This window comes from Pygocentrus nattereri, chromosome 19 (genome assembly GCF_015220715.1).
Source record: "Pygocentrus nattereri isolate fPygNat1 chromosome 19, fPygNat1.pri, whole genome shotgun sequence".
Lineage (NCBI taxonomy): Eukaryota > Metazoa > Chordata > Actinopteri > Characiformes > Serrasalmidae > Pygocentrus > Pygocentrus nattereri.
Window position 1 is genome coordinate 25,986,515 of NC_051229.1, and position 19,719 is coordinate 26,006,233.

A 19,719-nucleotide genomic window follows, 5' to 3' on the forward strand; every position below is an offset into this window, starting at 1 on the left:
ATATACACCTACTGAAGTATGCCAACCTTTTATCTACAGTCACTGTTTATTTTATCAAGTAAGTTTACCATATAGGTGCACTTTGTTGTTCTACAATTACAGGCTGTAGTGTGTAGCTGTAGTGTGTAGCTGTAGTGTGTAGCTGTGGTGATTCACTTCATAATTAGTTAGACCCCTTCCACCTTGTTCTTCTATGGTGAGCACCCACACAGAAACACCACAGAGCAGGTATTATTTGGGTGGTGGATCATTTTCAGCATTGCAGTGACCCTGACATGGTGGTGGCATGTTAGTATGTTTAGGTCTGGTATAAGTAGACTGACACAACAGTGCTGATGAAGTTTTTAAACACTGTTCACTTACTTAGTTTGTATTCATCTTCTTCTAATCTAGGAGTGTACAACTCCAGTCCTGGAGGGCTGGTGTCCAGCATAGTTTGGTGATTTACCTGCACCCCTGCTCTTGTCCTTCATCAGTGGTCACTGCCTGGCTAAAAAACATTGCTTAGTGGACTGTTCGTGGTCCAGTAGTGACACTGAAGTGTTTTCTAGAAGCACAGCTGAATGGAGATAAAGGTTGCTATTAGTCTGAGGTTCACCGTGCAGGCATAACATTATGACCTCCTCGTTTCTACGCTCATTGTCCATTTTATCAGCTCCACTTACTATATAAGTGCATTTTGTAGTCCAGCTGCACTGCTGTTTCTGATCCACTCATACCAGCACAACACACTCTAACATACCACCACCACGTTAGTGTTACTGTAGTACCGAGAATGATCCACCACCCAAATAGTACCTTCTCTGTGAGTGTCCATGGGGGTCCTGACCACTTAAGAATAGGGCAACAAAGTATTAGAGAAATAGATGGACTACAGTCTGTAACTGTAGAACTACAAAGTGTACCTATATAGTAAGTGGAGCCGATAAAATGGACAATGAGTGTAGAAACAAGGAGGTCAGAATGTTATGCCTGATCAGTGGGCAACAACCTCATGTCCCTCATGAAAAGAAGACCATTAGAACCATTAAGAATAAATTAAGTCAGTACAACTATATGAAATATAACTTAATTGAATTATGGTACAGTTATGTTCCCTGACTAAAGGTACTGAGATGTACCTTTTCAGGCTTGTACTTTAATGACTGCATACAATGAATAAGACAAGCAGTTAAGTTCTTAATCACAATTATTTATTTAGCAATTCACTAAAGTCATCTAAGATTTTAAAACTGAATGGTCAAACCACATCCCTGAAAGAGTTGGTGGAAGGGAGATGTGGCTCATTGGCATTACTCTTTGAAATCTGAATTTGCCAGAACTTCAGAAGAGGAATATTTCACATAAAAATGCTTGTGTGGCTGTGGCTAAGAGTGAATGAACTGGTTGGGGTTAAGCTTAATTTTTTATTAGCAGTGTTTTGGGTATCTTTGTAGTTTTCCTTATAAGATGATTTGATACTTTTTCCCAAAACTTTTGTATAAAGCACAAATTGAATTGCCTCAAAAGTGGTTTAAAGGTTTGCATGCTGGTTAGTGCTGGAATTACAGCAAGGGGGGAAAACATCATGAAGCATTTGGGACAGACAAATGCTTGTCTGTGTACTGCCTTATCTTACCCTTATTTGTTAATGGATCCTGGTTATTGGCTGTACATGTTGTTATATGTGTGTGCATATTGTGTTTTATCAGGACTATAGTGTACTGTCAGTGGGTGGAGAATGTGGAGCAGACTCAGAATCTCCTGGACGTTCCTGGCCCACTGAGTGAGGTTCTGAAGTGGACGCTGTGCCAGCTGAACGGAGGCCTGGTGAAGAGGGAGATGTTCTGCCAGGGAATCGGCCGATTTACCAGAGATGAGCTTTACACACTGATGGAGCGAGACATGCGTACACTCGCCACACTGCTGGGTGAGGATTTGACTGTTTAGCAGTGGGATGGATTAAAATTTAGAGGTGGTGGAAGTCTTGGCAGAGCAGGAGGCTGTACACGGCTGACTGCACCTTGAAGAAATCTGGGTAAACTACTGTTTAGTGGTGGTTGAATGGCCTGAAATAATTTTGCTGGTTGCCTTGCAATGGACTGGCGACCTGTCCGGGGTGTATTCTGCTTTCCACCCAGTGACGGCTGGGATAGGCTCCAGTACCCCACCGCGACCCAGAAGGATAAGCAGTTTAGATGATGTGTGTGTGTGTTTGTAGCTACTTTAGTTAGCAAGTCTGCAAAGTTTGAATTCGGTATCTAGATAATTACTAAGCTACATGTTAGACCACACTAGGCACATACTGTGAGAATAAACAAGTGTTTTTGTTACTTAATATACTTCTAGAGTGTATACATCCACTTCAGATGTATACACACAATGTCTTTTGACTTTCTAATGATATATTTGAACAAAAAACTCTCTCAATCACTAAATTGTTTGGGAAAACACTATTCGACACCACAAATGAATAATGTTAGTACTTTTCTGCAAAGCTGTTGTTGGCAGTTAAAGCTTCAAGAAGTGTATGGTAAGAAGTCATTTGATTGCCCATTCCTCTTGACAAACAATTTTTAATTCCCCAAGGTTATGGGGGTCACTGTTGTGGATAATAAGTGTCAAACTAGAGATCGTCTTTCTCTAAACAAGAGGAGCTGTATTATTGCCAAAGAGTTCTATTTTTCTATCACCTGACCAGAGTACAACATTTCGAAGGAGTTCTGGTTTGTCTAATGGCTGGTGTAGGAACTGAGATGACTGTGGTGCACATCATTAGACTGAGAATGCGTTGTGAAACCTTGCATGGTGGTCTTGTCTATGGATGATCACCTTTGTTTCCATGAACTTTCTGCTTTTGTAATATTGAACCAATCGTGCTGACAGGCATGTTTAAGTTCTTTGCTATGGCTCAGTCGGTTTGAGTGTTGCTTAATAATGTTGTCCCAGGGAAACAAAGTCAGTTGTTTTTTTATAATGACACCAAGTGCACATTTGTTTTAAACATCAACATCTAGAACTTGATTTAAAAATATGTAATATTGCGTCCGACCATTTTTTTATTTTATAAGCCTAACTTTTCTTTATGGTGACAATTTTATACTTTTTTTGTGCATATTTATACATAGAAAGTAAAGAGACATATGGGTAAATTAAAGTGACTATATATGGGATTGTTTCCCCTTACTGTACCAAACAAACTAGCAAGACTTTGGACTTGATGATTGAGTTAAAGGTAAGGTTGTTAAAAGTTTGTTTCGATTTTTGTTCTTTTATGACATTATCTTTCCTTCACTAACACCACATCAATAAAACAGTGCAGTGCTAAGTGGTTATGAAGCCTGTTCGATAGTGAATAGTGATTTAATCTGTTCGTAAACTCTTAAGCGTTGCGCTCTTTCAGAACATTATTTAGTGCATAATTTAAGTTGAAATGTAGACAGCCATCAAACGAAATGTCCGTGATGTTTATTCAGCATGTACTATTGTCAGTAGTGTTTGATTGTGTGTGTATGTGTATGCTTAATAGGAGATAAGAAGTACATTATGGGCTCTAAAGTGACCAGTGTGGACGCCACAGTGTTTGGACACCTCGCACAGGCCATGTGGACGCTGCCCGGCTCCAAACCAGAGCAGCTAATTAAAGGTAACAACACACACCAACCCGACCATACATATGAAATGTAGATGAGACAACCTATCAGCAGTTTTTGATACGTCGTATGCTTGGATGATAATGTAAATTTAGACAGTTATTGTGTGCAGAATTATTGCGATAATTGCCATTGTGATCCAAATTCAGTTACGAATTACAAGTGTGATGATTTAAGCATGTAGTTCACACTACACTGAGTAGTATAAGCTTCCTTTAGTTATTAGCTGCATCAGCCTCATAGCTCCAGTGAAAAACTAATGGCCACTTTTAGATAGCAGAGTCTGAATTCTCAAACAACCTCAGGAGTAGAGGTGCTAGAATCTAGAATCAGTGTTTATGACATAATTACACCACATTGGCAAGTCTGCACCACAAAATTGCACCACATTGGCCAGTCTGTACAACCTTAATGAAGACCTGGATGTGGGTTGAGGGAAGGTTTGGTGATTTGTGCCATTTGGGTGACTATTGAGCTCCAGTTCTAAGCTAAAGAAGCAAAACTTGGACTCCAAACATGTCATGGCTGAACGACTACATGTGGGCTAAGTGTTTAATTGGGTCAATTTGATTTTGTTATGCTGTTACCTTAAGAGAAATAAACTTCAGACAACCAAACTGGCCACGGCTCACACTGCTTTTAAATTTTGTCAAGGTTCTCACCGTTACTATGTTTTGTTATTGTGCTCAGGTGAGCTGATTAACCTTGCCATGTACTGCGAGCGGATCCGGAGGAAATTCTGGCCTGAGTGGTTTGTGGATGTGGATGATTTTTGTTTTGATGGAGAGAGCGACAGCAGCTGTGGAACGCCCACACACCTGATGGACTTTAGCCTGTTCTCACGTACTGACACACTGGAGGACAGCACCAGCAGTTCACCCTCTCACACAAACACACACTCGCCGGACACCGACCGTTCAGGACGCTCGCTCTCCGACTCGGACATCGAGGTGGATGTCTTGGACGACAAACAGCAGGTTAAGGGGTAGATCATATCCGATTAACTTTGACCCGTGATCTGTGCAGACATCTAATGGGAAAACATTATTGGACATTACATTATTGGACATGATGTCCTCAGAGTGGACTTCTTTTTAGGAGCCAGACTTACTGGGCATTGGTTTTAAACTTGTGTGACTGTGTGCGTGAGGGTTTTTATGCAAGCTACAGGGTTGTTTCAGGCATTTGTACACTGTGTGATCAAAAGTATTCAGATCCTGATTGGTTGATTAAGCTGCAAACTAATCATTGACATCAGTGATACTTGAAGTTGTTTTCACAATAAGTGATATGATCGTGATTAGGGCTTTCAAACAAATAAAAGATTAATCACATATTATTTGCTCAAATATGTATCACGTTAACACATTATTAATGCTTTAACTTTGACAGCCCTATTCATATTTTTCTGAGCTTTGATTAGTTGGATTGGATAAAATGCACCAGAAGTGCCAAAATTTTAAAATACTAACAAAATGATAATATTATAATTGCTGGTTACAGCCTAATACAAAGGAATGGCTACAGTTTGTTCACTATTTTAGGATAGACTGTTTTTTGAACAAGGCACAGTGCAGAATGTAGATAAACAGTATATGGGCTTTTTAATGTGCTCAATTTTAAAAGAAAAGTTTGGATGTACAGGTGTCTGGATACTTTTGGACACACAGTGTAGATTCTATGTTATCCTGACTTTATTATACGTGGAATATGTATGGGTTCTTGTGAGATACAGCTCAGTATGAGGGTCCAGCAACATGTCTGAATTCTAGCACAGGAAACCAGTTCATTTGTTTTTAACCAGTGTGGAGCATCTATGTTGTGACCTCATATCAAATGAAGCTTCAGTTCTTCTTTCAATTAATTTCAGTCAAACTATAATCATGACCACATAGCAATGACAGACTTAAGTAGGAGGTGAATTCAGTGAAGGGATTGATCTATCAGTAACTCCACCGTCCTGTTAAACACATACAGTGCTGTGTTTGCTTCATAACATACTTAGATGGGTGACATATTAAAGGAAAAACATATACATATAAAATGTAACCAGGGTAGCTTCAGTGCATCTTGGCATAGATACCAGCCCCTGAAATTGTACTGGAGGGATGGAAATAGTAGTGGGTCGTATGGCCAAAAATATAGTGTGGTATAATACATTTTGACAGTTTAATATGATATATTTTGTTTTTTTTTTTGTTTTTTTGCTAAAGTAAACCTAAAAAAGCTCAATAATATATTTAAAAAGGTTGAAGCTTTTTCCTTGAATTTTCTGTTCCACCTTAAATGTAGCAGCAATAGCAACCTGACACCTTTACAGGCACCTGGATGTAACTGGTGCATCATTTCATGTGGAAAAGCAATTTTGAATAAGAAGCCAGCTTCAGCTTCATTGAATTTCTTTAGTCATTTGTCTCATACGTGCATCCCATATACTTAAGGCTCTGACTGTAAGATACTGCTGGACTTTGGGAAATATTACAGTCAGGCAGCTTCTCATGCAGTGTGAGAGGAAGCACAGCAATTAGTCATTTGAACTGTGACCGAAACTTGTCCAGCTCAGCCACTCAGCTGAATAGCTAACGTTAGTGTGCTTTGCACTGTATGTACGCCCTGTTGTCTTCACTTATCTGTGGCATATAATAGTTATGACAATGCAAACCTGAGGAACAATTTCAAGCGCTATACCACCCACTACTAGATGTAACACCATTCTTCCAAAGCGATGTTCTGGTGTTTTGATGGATGCTGTCTAACATATTCCCCCAAAATATCCCATAGATGTTCAACTGGTATGTGATCTGGTGACTGAAAACACCATGTCATATGAAATGGACCCAAACCATGCCCTACCACAGCACAAGAGAGCCATCAGACAACCTCACTTTTAGGGGACAAGCATTCAGGCTGGAGAAATTGGTGACTCATCTGATCATATCACTTTTTTCCACATCTCTGTAAACCAGTGCCTGTGGTTTTAACACCACTCAATTCTGAAATATTCATTTGTCTTTGTAATGAGGGGGCTATGCCATGCATCCCTGCCACAATAATCCCTCTCATTGTGGTTGTGGATTGGCATTCTTAGTCTCCTGAGGCACAGTCTTACATTTTTCTTTCTGTATCTCGCTGATGCAAAAGCATCATGCTCACCAATTGTGTGCTTTCAGCTGTAGTTTCCAACCATACTTACTGATGTCTTTCCCATAAATCTAAATTCAGAGGTCGTTTTAGTCACTGTTAGTATTGAAACATGGTCAGTTGGGAAGTTGTTGTGACTGAAGCTCCTGCGATCCATCCCACAGTAAACCCTCTTCCAAAGCCACTTGTCCTCTTCATATCTTTATCAAAATTTTATACACACAATGCAGCGTTGTGTCATGCAGTACCTGGAAGCAGCCTTTGTTTTTCTAATTTGTCACCTGTGTGTGTGTGTGTGTGTGTGTGTGTGTGTGTGTGTGTGTGTGTGTATATATGTGTGTGTGTGTGTGTGTATAAGTATATGTATGTCATAGAGTCGCATTACTTACTCTTTGCCACCAGGGGGCACTGTGATCATTCACAAGATTTCAGCTGGGATTTGTGCAGAACACATGCAGAAGTATGCAAAAGTTTGGGCACCCCAGACAAATTACACAGTAAGTACACATCGTCTACAGAGAACATACCTCTGCACATTTTAATGCACAATCACTATTTAGTTGCAAGATATAACATTTACACATACATAAAAAGTACATGTGTGCGAAAGTTTGGGCGCAATTGATGATTTGTGTTTTTCCAACATGTTAAATGCAGCTAATAAACAGAAATTCTGCACAAAAATTTTAAAATTCAGAAATGTCATATTTAGGATGGTTCGCTGTAGAGGATGTTTTAACTTGGTTTCAATTAGAAAATCGGCAAAGCATGTCATTTGACAGGGTGTGTTCAAACTTTAGCATACACTTCTGTTTCTTTCCACAACTTCCATTTTTTCTCTCTGCAGCATCAGTGCTGCTTTCAGCCTTAACCTTAGCCCTTTAGCCTACATTGCTGTGTGTTAGCAGTGCTCTCTCTATAGGTTTTAACACCTCATGCATGTATGTTGTGTCTGTGTAGTGTGTACTGATATCAGTTTGCCTTAGCTGGAAAAGAGGTGGTTTGAGTAGCTTTATAATCATTTTTACCTCTTTCGGTGGATTATACTTACTTGAAATCAAAGCCAGTACGATTGGGTTTATTTCTATATTTATGTATTTATTTATTTATGTATGTATATATTTATTTATTTGTGTTATGTGTACAGTATGTGATTATTCTAATTATTTTGGTTGTTTACCAATTATAGAGGAATTCATTTTGCACATTTTGACATTGAAGGGATGAATGAGAACAGCAAAGTGTCTAAACAGTGGAGGATCAGTGTAGGTTTAATTGACGTAATAATTAACTGTTATGAACATTCCAGTTCATAACACATGAGGGAGCTGAGAAGTGGAAATTGTTTACTTTTATTTCTGCATGCTAAATGCCAAACTGTTTTGCAAACCATACTGGTAGGTGACATGGAGTGACCCAACTTTAACAAATTTAAAAATAAAGCATACAAAAAAGTTAAACTACATAGGCCTGGGTGATAATCTAACCTCGATGATGGCTGACAGTTAAGCCATTGATGGTGCTTCAAAGATGAAAATCACTGTTTTAGAAAAAAAAAACCTGTAGACCTGCAGAGAACTAATTTAGTTAATCGGCTTCTTAAATAATATGTACATGTAATGTGCTAAGGCTAATTAAAACATGAGTTTTGAGTATGATTTTTAGGAGGAATTTTATTTTTTTTTGTGGTAGACCTTCTGAAGTCATGTGTCATTCTGTAGTCTTCGTTTTCAAAATCACCTTCGTCATGCAACATACATGCTACAATCATGCTGAAATGATGTTGCATGAAAGTCTCCTGTTTGTATTATATAACACCTGCTACCCAAACTACAGCCTGAAACCCTCCAACTTTCCACATTTGACGAAGCTTGCTATTTTGCTTTTGTGGTGTTTTGGTGAGGATTCTAGTCTTATGACCACAGTTTACTGTGCAGCAATATTAGCCTGCATGTAACAATACTCATTTTCCAGCTCCTTAACACTTTGGTTGTTCAGGGGAATGCAGGATATAAAGCAGACGACAACATGACTTAAGGTCTATGGAACCTTCACACCAAGTCTAGTGAGTTTATTAAACACACAAAACAAGAGGATGTAAAGGAAGAAGAAATTAATTATTCCTCAAATAGTAGTAATGACAGTTATTACATTGTTGAATACACTGGGTTCTCCATTCTATAGACCTAATTCCAAAAAATGCTGAAACAGAATGTGAAATGCAAATAAAACAGAAAGCAGTGATAAGTAAATTCTGTTTGACCCAGATTAAATTTAACAGCGCACAAACACTAGTTTCATTTATGATACTTGCAAGACATTCTAAAACAAGTTGGAACAGTTGCAAATTGAACACATCAGTTGATCCGGTTTTGAAAGTGGAATTTTAACTCTTCAGTTATATAGTTCTTCAGCTGTGCATCTATGCGGGTTGTTGTTTAATTGGACATTAAAGATGTGCAAATTACCCATGCCTTGGGTATTAATGCCCCCCCATACCATGCCAGACCCTGAGTTTTTAACTTTACACTGGTAACAGTCTGGATGGTCTTTTACTTCTTTGGCCCAGAGAACACTATGTGGATTATTTCCATAAAGAATGAGTCTTCAGACCACAGTACATGTTTACACTGTGCATCAGTGCGTTTCAGATAAGCTGGAGCCCAGAGGAGTCTGTGCCATTTCTGGTCATTGTCGACGTTTGACATCCACTGTGCATAGAACAGTCTTATCTTGTGGATGAAGTGACAGTTGTTTTTCCAGAGTATTCCCAAGCCCATGCAGTGATAAGCATCACAAAAGCGTGCTGGTTTTTAATGCAGTGCCGTCTCAGGAGTTGAATTTCACAGGCATTAAATTGTTTTTTGGGCCTTGCTTTTTAAGCAAGAACATTGTCCTTAAACAGCCAATGCATTTTTTTGGCAAGTGGAGAAACTTAAACTATCCTTGCTCATATATATATATATATATATATATATATATATATTCCTAGTCTGTTCCTAGTCTGAAATTATTCCTTTCCCAACTTTTTGGAATCTGTTGCAGGCATCAGGTTCAAAATAAGTGTACATTTTACACTGATGTTAACAAGGTAAAATCTGAAATGTCTTGTAATTGGGCTGTTTTTGTTTAAATACAAGTAAAAATGAATATACAAATCACTGCTTTCTGTTTTATTTGCAGTTTATGGGCTCTCCAAACTTTTTTGGAATTGAGTTTGTACAAAAAGACCTGTTATAAACACTCTAGGATCTACATAAACGCAGAAAATTAAGCTCTAAATCTGGTTGTAATAAGAAATTTCATGACATTTCATGAAATTCAGGGGTTAAAGCATTAAAATTCAGGGTTTAATATCCAAAACCTGATGTTTTTTTCTTCTCCAAAAATTTGATTTGGTGTGAATATGCCTTTAGTAATACAATATGGTAAATTACCCACCTTCTCAGGGTTTCCCAGAGGTGACATACCATCTGAAGAAAATTTACAGGATTTTTAGTACATCTTGAATGTCCTGATGGTTCAGATGAGTTCCTAATGGGATGTAAAATAATATTCTGATTATTTTTAGATTAGATTAGGTTAGCACTTAGGCCTGCACTATAGCCCTGACAGCATTATCCCAAAACTGATGGGGTTAGAATGCAAGAAATAAAAATAGAAAGAAAAAGCTTAGGGCCATCCGCTCTGGTCCCATTTCCGGTGGAGACCAGTTACTACACCTCACTAATTCACCTGCAACCTATTCATCTTCCACTGCAACGAACCAGATAGCTCACAAAATACTAAAAATAAAGCTCAGTTTCTACTTTTGAAATGAAATCAGCTACAGTTTTTCAGTAGCGTCTCAGTAGTGTTTTGCCCGTGTTTTGAGACGTGGACTCACACACACACACACACATACACACACATATATACACGCTTACCACATTTTCATTCCTTTCAACCAATTCCAAACAAGATGCAGTCTCAAAATGTGCAAATGGGAAGAGACAGAATATGTGTGCGTGTAGAAGCTGATTTTCATGTTGTGTCCCAGTTGGACATTGAACACTAATTCTGTTTTAAGTATATAGTATGTAAGTTCCAAAAGTTGTATTGAGTGTATAAACAAAAGTTAATGAAAACCCAAAATAAATTAATACATCAGTGATAAAACTTTTATTTTGTTTTACTTATTTTATTTTATTTTACTCCTAAGTTCCAACGTAGTATGCAAGGCTGCAGGTTGATATGACATACACTGGCATAGTAATTAGTCCTGATTTTAGCTGACCATTAATTGCCATATAAATAATTATTACTAACTATGTCTTTTTTTAAATTAATTTTATGCAACTATTAAAGTACAAGCATGAACAGGCCATGTTAACTTATTAGTGTCCTGGCTGTTTATATTCAGTAGACTGAATATTTGACCAACTGATGTCAAAAAGAGCTAAAGCTGCCCTCTAAATGTGTTATAGCACCAGTCAGAAGGTAGAACTTTTATTTTCAGAAGACTCATGATGTGCCTCATTTGACTTTTTCTGCTTTAGTTTGTGTGCATGTATTTGCCTTAATGCATGTGATGAAAGCCCAACCAGTCAGCTTAGATCATGTTGACAGGCCTAATAGAAATATCACTTCTTCCAGTTTGCTTATGAGTATATATGTTATAAATGTTTATTCAATTGGGACACATTGTGTTTAGCTGGACTTTGTGTTTTGCTGTGGTCAGCCACATTATTGAAGCCATATTAGACTGGAATATGGATAGATGACTGTGATGTGTTTGAAAATCATGACGTGTGTGTGATTTCCTGTATGTAAGAAACTCTTCATGGACTAAATCTGTAAGATATTGTGTACTTACAGTCTCTGCGTGTGCAATACTAATTCTGAAAAAGAGTGACTACCAATTAAAAAAACCTGTGACGGTTTCTGTGTGTGTGTGTGTGTGTGTGTGTGTGTGTGTGTGTGTGTGTGTGTGTGTGTGTGTTTGATTTAATACTCTCTCTGAAACAAGAAGGAAGGTGTTCTACATTTTGAGAACTGGTGAACTGAAATCACACTGACAAGGCCCTCTGGATTTTTTCCCCACTAGATGGCACCATTAATGCAGCTTCCTGTTGAGCACTTAACTATTGTTATTGGCCCTCAGATCCTGGAGGGCAGCGCAGGTTGGAGGTTTCCCTTCTCGGAAACACCCGCTGTACCTGGCAATTAAGAGATAAGTGTAATCAGGTTCACAACTCTGGTCCTGGATGGCCAGCACCCCTGCACTACATTATTAAAAATATGGTTTCGTAAATGGTTCTTTATTAAAGGCAATGCTTTATATAGAACAATGAACACCTAAAGATTTGAATGTGTAATTGGTTCTTTGCATGGTCAAACAGTTTTTCACTATAATGAAAAAAACTGTTTATGGTTATTTAAAGAGATCTTTTAAAATGGTTCTATATTGCAGCAGTTTCCAGTCCTGGTCCTCCACATTTTAGTATTTGCCCTGCTCCCAACACACCTGATCCATCTAATCTACTAATTGACAAGCCCATCCTGAGATGAAGTGGGCGTGTTTCAGCAGGAGAACACAGCAATGTGCAGGGCAGGGATCATCCAGAATCAGGGAACTAGTGTTATATAGCGCCAAAATAGGTTCTACTGTTACAAGCCAAAAAACCCTTTTTGCTAAGAGTTACATGATTATACATCTTCTAACAAAAGCCTTAACTTCTTTAGTAATCAAGAAATAATGTTCTCTCCAAACTCTTGTCACAAAGTTGGAAGCAAATAATTTCCTAAAATGCTTTTGTAGGTTGTAGCACTAACATTACCTTTCACTGGAAATAAGGAAACCAAAACCCTTAAAAACAAATCCAGACCATTATTTCCCTTCCACTAAACCATGGGTTCTGGTAGGTAGTTTTCTCCTGGCATCTGCCAAACCCCAGATTCATCCATTAGGCTGCCAGATAGTGAAGCGTGATTTGTGACTCCAGAGAACGCATTTCCACTTTTCTAAAGTCTGGTAACGGCCTGCTTAATGCCACTCCAGCTGCTTGGCCATGTAAATGCATTTCATGAAGCATCTGATGCACAATGTTGCTTCCAGAGACAGTTTGGAACTTTGTAGTGAGTGATGCATCAGAATATAGTAGATTTTTTTTGTCACTTGACGGTCCTGCTTTGTGAGTTTACATGGTCTACCACGTCGTAGCTGAACTGTTGTTGTTTGTAGATGGTTCTATTTCACAGTAGTTCACTGTTAGGGCTGAAATTTCAAAGAAGCCTCTGGTAATGTTGTCATCTTATGATAGTGTCACACTTAAAGTTACTAATTTCTTCAGTACAGCCTATTCTACTACTAGTGTTGGTCTATAAAGACTGCATGACCACATGCCTGCTTTTGTACACCTGTTAAACATGGGTGTGGCTGAAACACCTGAACTCAATAATTAGGAGAGGTGTGTCTGAATACTTTTGGCCATGTAGTGCAGCATTTGGGGTAAAACACTCCCTTCATGTATGAGTACACCTTCAAGGTACATATAAATTTTGCATATATGTCTGTATACAGCTAACGTAGTTTTCCCGTTGCAGTTATTGCCATTCAGACATGGTTTAGCGCTTCAGTGGTTTATTTTATCTTTATTCAACACAGAAGTGACACTATTGGAAAGTTCTCAGCCAGTAAAGGAGTAAAGGTTCCAAACTGGGGTAATCTATCTAGCTAGTTAGGTAACCTTTCCTTTTAGTTTGTCCTCATGACTTTAGTAACCCATGCTGTCTTTGATTATGATGCTGATCATACTCCATCTTTATTCAGTCCAATACAAGTCCAAGACTAGTTTAGATCAAGTCAAGGCCTAGTCAAGAATGAATCCAAATAAGACTGAGACCAAAAAATCGAGCCTTAACTGAAAGTAAGGTCAGAGACTAAGTTTGGCGAGAACAATAGCCAAGACACAGACAAATACAGTCCAACTACAAATACATATAATTTTTTTCTCCTGCTGGAGCACCAGTCAACTGTAAGTGCTTCTGTGATGAAGTGGAAGTGTTAAGGATATGCAACTGCTCTGCTGTGAAGTGGTAGACTTCACAAGCTCATAGAACAGGACCAGTGTTGTAACTATTTGTTCTACCCATCAAACAGTCTTACTGCATATAGAGATCTACTACAGTAGAACATAATAGCATAGACAATAGTATGTAGTGTGCAAATAATGTTTGTCATCACGAAAGATTTCAAAACTATGTCTGGAAGTAGCATGAGCACAATAATTGCTTGTCAGGAGCTTCATGAAATGATTTCCTATAGCTAAGCAGCTGGATACAAGCCAAAGATCATCATGAGAAACACCAAGTGTCAGCTGGAATGATCGCAATTGGTCTCTGAATCGTACTTGACCATCTGGCTAATTGTTTGGTGGAGGAGGAATAATGGTCTGGGGCCATTTTTCAGGGTTTTGGCTCCGTAGTTACAGAAAAGTGAAATCTTAATGCTACATCATCCAACAACTTTCTAGAAAATTGAATACTTTAAATTTTATGGTAGCGCCTTATCAGTATTATCAAATTTGCTGAAGAAGAACTTGACTCTCTCCATCTATCCCCCTCACTATCATTGCTTCATTGCTGTTGTTCTCTTTTTCTTTTCTTTTCTTTTCCTCACCTTCTATTTCTGTCATCTCTCTCTCTCACGCTCTCTCTCTCTCTCTCTCTCTCTCACTCTCTTACATGCACATCTCTCTCTATCTGTCTACTGTGATTCCCTCCATCCTTGACTCTGTTATTTTTCATTTTCCTCTCTCATTATCTTTTCTCTCTCTGTTCTCTCACCCTCTTTCCCTCTGTCATTTCCCCCTTTCTCTCTCTCTTTATTTTTTCATTGCCTCTTTGTCTCATTCTCTTCTCCTCCTCTCTCCTCTCTCTTTATCTCTTACACTATCTCTACACTACACTATCTCTATCGCTCAGCTGTCACATGCATTAATATCCCTTTCTTTCGTTCTTTCTTTTCTTTCTTTCTTTCTTTCTTTGTAAATTCACTTTTCCTCTCCCTTTCTGTCATTCCTTTCTCTCTCTCTCTCTCTCTCTCTCTTGCTCTCTCTCTCTCATACACACACACAAACACACACACACATCAAAACATTGATTCCCATACACACCTTTTTCTCTCTCTGTAGCTCCTGACTAGCTTATGCTCTCGTTTCCTTCTTTCTTTGCCGCTCCATCCCTTTCGCTCTGTCATTTCTCTCCTTCTGTCTGTTTTTCATCTCTCTCTCTCTTTCTCTCTCTCTCCTGCTTAACGGATCTGTGCTCTGCTAAGAATGTAAACAGAGGGAGAGAAAATTAAAAAGGGAACTCCCCTGACACCCTAAAACAAATTAGAGCAAACAAATTACACAGAGTCAACACACACACGCACGCATGGACACACGCGCACACAAACACACACACACACACTGCAGCATCTGTGGTTTTGCACTCTGAAAATCAAAGCTAACTCAGTCAGACTAAAGTACTGTAAGTGGTGAGGCGTTTGCTTTAAAGGTCTTGTGGTTCAGTGCTGAGTATTCAAATACATACGTGTTGCTTCCATGGTCTTTTGTGTACATGCTGCTAAACTCAGCTCATCTAACCTAACGCAACCCTAACCCTGAGTGTGAAATTTGATTGTGTAAACTTACAAACCCTTTATAGTGGTGGTGATAGGAACCAGGGGCCTCAAAGTCTACCATACAAATAATCATTCTATTTACCATCCAGAATCATTTGTAAACCTGCCACGTCTTGAATTTTTTAATGCTAAAAATTGTAAAGTAGTGATAAAGTGATTTTGTCTTTTTTTTGCTCTGCTCTGCTATAACAACCTGTTTAGTTCAGTTTAGTTTAGTTTAGTTTAGTTTGCGCAATTTAAAATATAAACAGATTAAGATACGTAACATACAGTGCAGGGAGAGCCAAAAAACCTAATAGGCTTGTATAAAGTAAAATAACAACAAAATATAAAATAACAACAAAATTACACAGTATAATGGGAAATTCAAAATAATATACAACATAATAATAAAATAAACAAACCTCAAATAACTTATACCTCTCCATCACGAATGTGTTTTAAAAAGGCCAAAGGCAAAACTATCCTAAAATAGTGTCTCAGACATGGGGCAGTGTGCCTGTAACCTCTTCTTCTTTTGGCTGCTCTCTTTAGGGGTCGCCTCAGCGGATCATCTGCCTCCATCCTGCCCTATCCACTGCCTCCTCTACTTTTACACCAACCATCTCCATGGCCACCTTCACTACATCCATAAACCTTCTCTGAGGTCTGCCTCTTCTCCTTCTGCCCGGCAGCTCCATCTCCAACATTCTTTGACCAATATATCCACTATTTTTCCTCAACACATGTCCAAACCATCTCAACCTGGCCTCTCTGGCTTCACTGTCCCTCTGATCTGCTCATTTCTAATCTTGTCCATCCTTGTCACTCCCAACGAAAATCTCAGCATCTTCATCTCCGCCACCTCCAGCTCAGCCTCCTGTCTTTTAGACAGAGCCACAGTCTCCAAACCATACATAATAGCAGGACGCACTACTGTCTTGTAAACCTTCCCTTTCACTCTTGCTGATATCCTTCTGTCACACATCAGCCCTGACACCCGTCTCCACCCACTCCATCCTGCCTACACTGTCCATTGCTCTGGATGGTTGACCTAAGATATTTGAAGTCATCCACCTTTATGGCCTCCACTCCTTGCATCTTCACCTTTCCACCTGCCTCCCTCTCATTCACACACATGTATTCCGTCTCGTCTCTACTGACCTTCATTCCTCTCCTCTCCAGTGCATACCTCCACCTCTCCAGATTCTCTTCCACCTGCTCTCTACTCTCACCACAGATTACAATGTCATCTGCAAACATCATGGTCCATGGAGCCTCCTGCCTGACCTCATCGGTCAACCTTTCCATCACCATTGCAAACAAGAAGGGGCTCAAAGCTGATCCCTGATGTAACCCTACCTTCACCTTGAAACCATTTGTCACTCCAACTGCACACCTCACCACTGTCTCACTATCCTCATACATGTCCTGCACCACCCTAATATACATTTCAGCTACACCTGACTTCCTCATACAGTACCATAGTTCCTCTCTTGGCACCCTATCATATGCCTTCTCTAGATCCACAAAGACACAATGTAGCTCCTTCTGACCTTCTCTGTACTTCTCTACCAACACTCTCAACGCACAAATTGCATCTGTGGTACTCTTTCTGGGCATGAAACCAAACTGCTGCTCACTGATCTGAACCTCTCGCCTTAGCCTTGCTTCAACAACTCTTTCCCATACCTTCATGGCTAATCAGCTTTATACCTCTGTAGTTACTACAGCACTGCACATCACCCTTGTTCTTAAAAATGGGGACCAGTACACTGCTTCTCCACTCACCAGGCATCCTCTCACTCTCCAGGATTTTGTTAACCAACCTGGTTAAAAAGTCCATTGCCTTCTCTCCTAAACATCTCCATACCTCCACAGGTATGTCATCTGGACCAACTGCCTTTCCATTCTTCATCCTTTTTAAAGCTGCCCTCACCTCACTACCACCTTACTAATTCTCTGCACTTCCTGATCCACTATCTCTCCCCCCGTTGTCCTCCTCTCTCTCTCGTTTTCCTCATTCATTAGTTTTTCAAAGTACTCCTTCCATCTACTCAACACTCTCTGTTCACTCACTAGAACATTTCCCTCTCTATTCTTTATCAGCCTAACCTGCTGTACATCCTTTCCTGCTCTATCTCTCTGTTTAGCCAAACGATACAAGTCCTTTACTCCTTCTTTACTGTCCAGTCTCTCATACAGCTCATCATAGGCCTGAGCCTTTGCCTTTGCCACCATTCTTTTCGCTATGCGACTAGTCTCACAGTACTCCTGCCTACTTCCTTCATCTCTCTGGTTATCCCACTTTTTCTTAGCTGCCTTCTTCTTCTGAATACTCTCCTGGACTTCCTCATTCCACCACCAACTTTCCTCTGACCAGATGAAACACCCAACACATTTTTGCCAGTTTCTCTCACCACCTTAGCTGTAGTTTCCCAGTCCTCAGGTAGCTCCTCACTGCCTGTTGCAATTTTTCCCTGAACTGCCTGCAACCATCCTCCTCCTTCAGCTTCCACCATCTAATCTTTGGCTCTGTCTTCACTCTCTTCCTCTTCTTTGTTTCTAATCTCATTCTACAGACAACCACCCTATATGCTGCCTTGCTACACTTTCCCCTGGTACCACTTTACAATCTCCAATCACCTTTAGGTGGCATCTCCTGCTAAGGATATAATCCACCTGTGTGCACCTCCCTCCACTCTTGTATGTCACCCTGTGATCTTCCCTCTTCTGAAAATACCAAATACCGAATGTGTTCACCACAGCCATTTCCATTCTCTTTGCAAAATCTACAACCATCTGACCTTCCGCATTTCTGTCTTTCACACCATACATACCCAGCACCTCTTCATCCCCTCTGTTCCCTTCACCAACATGTCCATTGAAGTCTGCACCAATCACTAATCTCTCCTCTCTAGGGACACCATCTACCACTTCATCCATCTTACTCCAAAATTCCTCTTTCTCCTCTAACTGACAACCAACCTGTGGTGCTTATGAACTGACCACATTCACAATTACAATATCAACCTCCAACTTCAGGCTCATGATCCTGTCTGACACTTTACATCCAGAACACTTTTCACAAGCTGTTCCTTTAGGATGATCCCTACTCCATTTCTCTTCCTCTCTACACCATGATAGAGCAGTTTGAATCCACCTCCAATGTTCCTGGCCTTGCTTCCTTTCCATCTGGTCTCCTGGACACACAGAATATCTACCTTCCTTCTCTCCATCATGTCTGCAAGCTCTCTGCCTTTATTGTCATTGTCCCTATTTCCACCGGCACCCTGCTGGTCAACAGCACCGGAGGCAGTCGTTGTTAACCCGGGCCTCGACCCGATCCAGTATGGCAAACATATTTGTGATCGGCATGATAGTTTTGGCACAAGTTTTACGCTGGATGCCCTTCCTGACGCAACCCTCACTATTTATCCGGGCTTGGGACCGGCACCAGAAGTACACAAAGTACACCCCTAATGGCTGGTTTTGCAGTGTGCCTGTAACCATTTCATGTAATACATCTTTGTGATGTAGCTTTAAGAGGTAATAGACTGTTTCCTAACACCACTACTCTGCAGGTTTCTCTTGAATGGCACATTTCATAAAAAAGATAAGATAAGATAAGATAAGGCTTTATTGTCATTCATATCACATGTGTTACATGAAGTGGAATATAACATTGTACTCACGGTCCAGTTAACTCCCAAAGTAATAAACAATAAATAGAAGGTGCAAATAAAGGGGGTGGACAAATAACAACAGCATGGACCACAGCAGTATGAGTACGAGGTAGAAGCTGTACATCTTAATACTGGTAATGTATAAAGTGACATGTGTAGGGATGATATAGTGGAGGCACTGATTCAAGCACTCTGAATCACTTTCTTTACCTCATAACAATGAATAATACAGAAATGTAGAAATGTGTGAAATCCCCCTTTAGACTCAGCAGCCAAAAGATCAGTTTAGTTAGTTTTTTAACTTACTTTACAGTTTTTGGAAGGAAAAGCACATTTCCCTGTGGAGAGTAACCAAAATGCCCCCATAACAAAATGTTCATGTTTTCATCACAAAGATTAATACATACATAAAGAAACACACAAAAATAAAATTAGAATTGTATGTGTTACATCATCAAAAGAAATAAGCACACATACATACATACATGTTTGTATACTCATATAGACCAACATTAAAGAGAAAAATCCATATCAACCCCAGATTCCCATCACTGCCGTTATAAAGAAATCTGTGTCAGTGTCTTTCTCTACAGTGCACCACTTCACATCAGAC

At 39.5% G+C, this 19,719-nt stretch overlaps 1 protein-coding gene across 1 annotated transcript in view; it reads left to right on the forward strand.

Moving 5' to 3' along the window:
• The window catches only part of faxcb (failed axon connections homolog, metaxin like GST domain containing b), a 29,909-nt gene extending 18,214 nt beyond the window's left edge, over window positions 1-11,695 (forward strand). The window contains exons 4-6 of the mRNA XM_017721504.2: window positions 1,692-1,909; window positions 3,509-3,625; window positions 4,323-11,695. Coding sequence (XP_017576993.1) covers window positions 1,692-1,909; window positions 3,509-3,625; window positions 4,323-4,621 — 634 coding nt within the window. The 3' untranslated portion in view covers window positions 4,622-11,695. The remainder of the gene's footprint in view (window positions 1-1,691; window positions 1,910-3,508; window positions 3,626-4,322) is intronic.
• The last annotated feature ends 8,024 nt before the right edge of the window (window positions 11,696-19,719 follow it).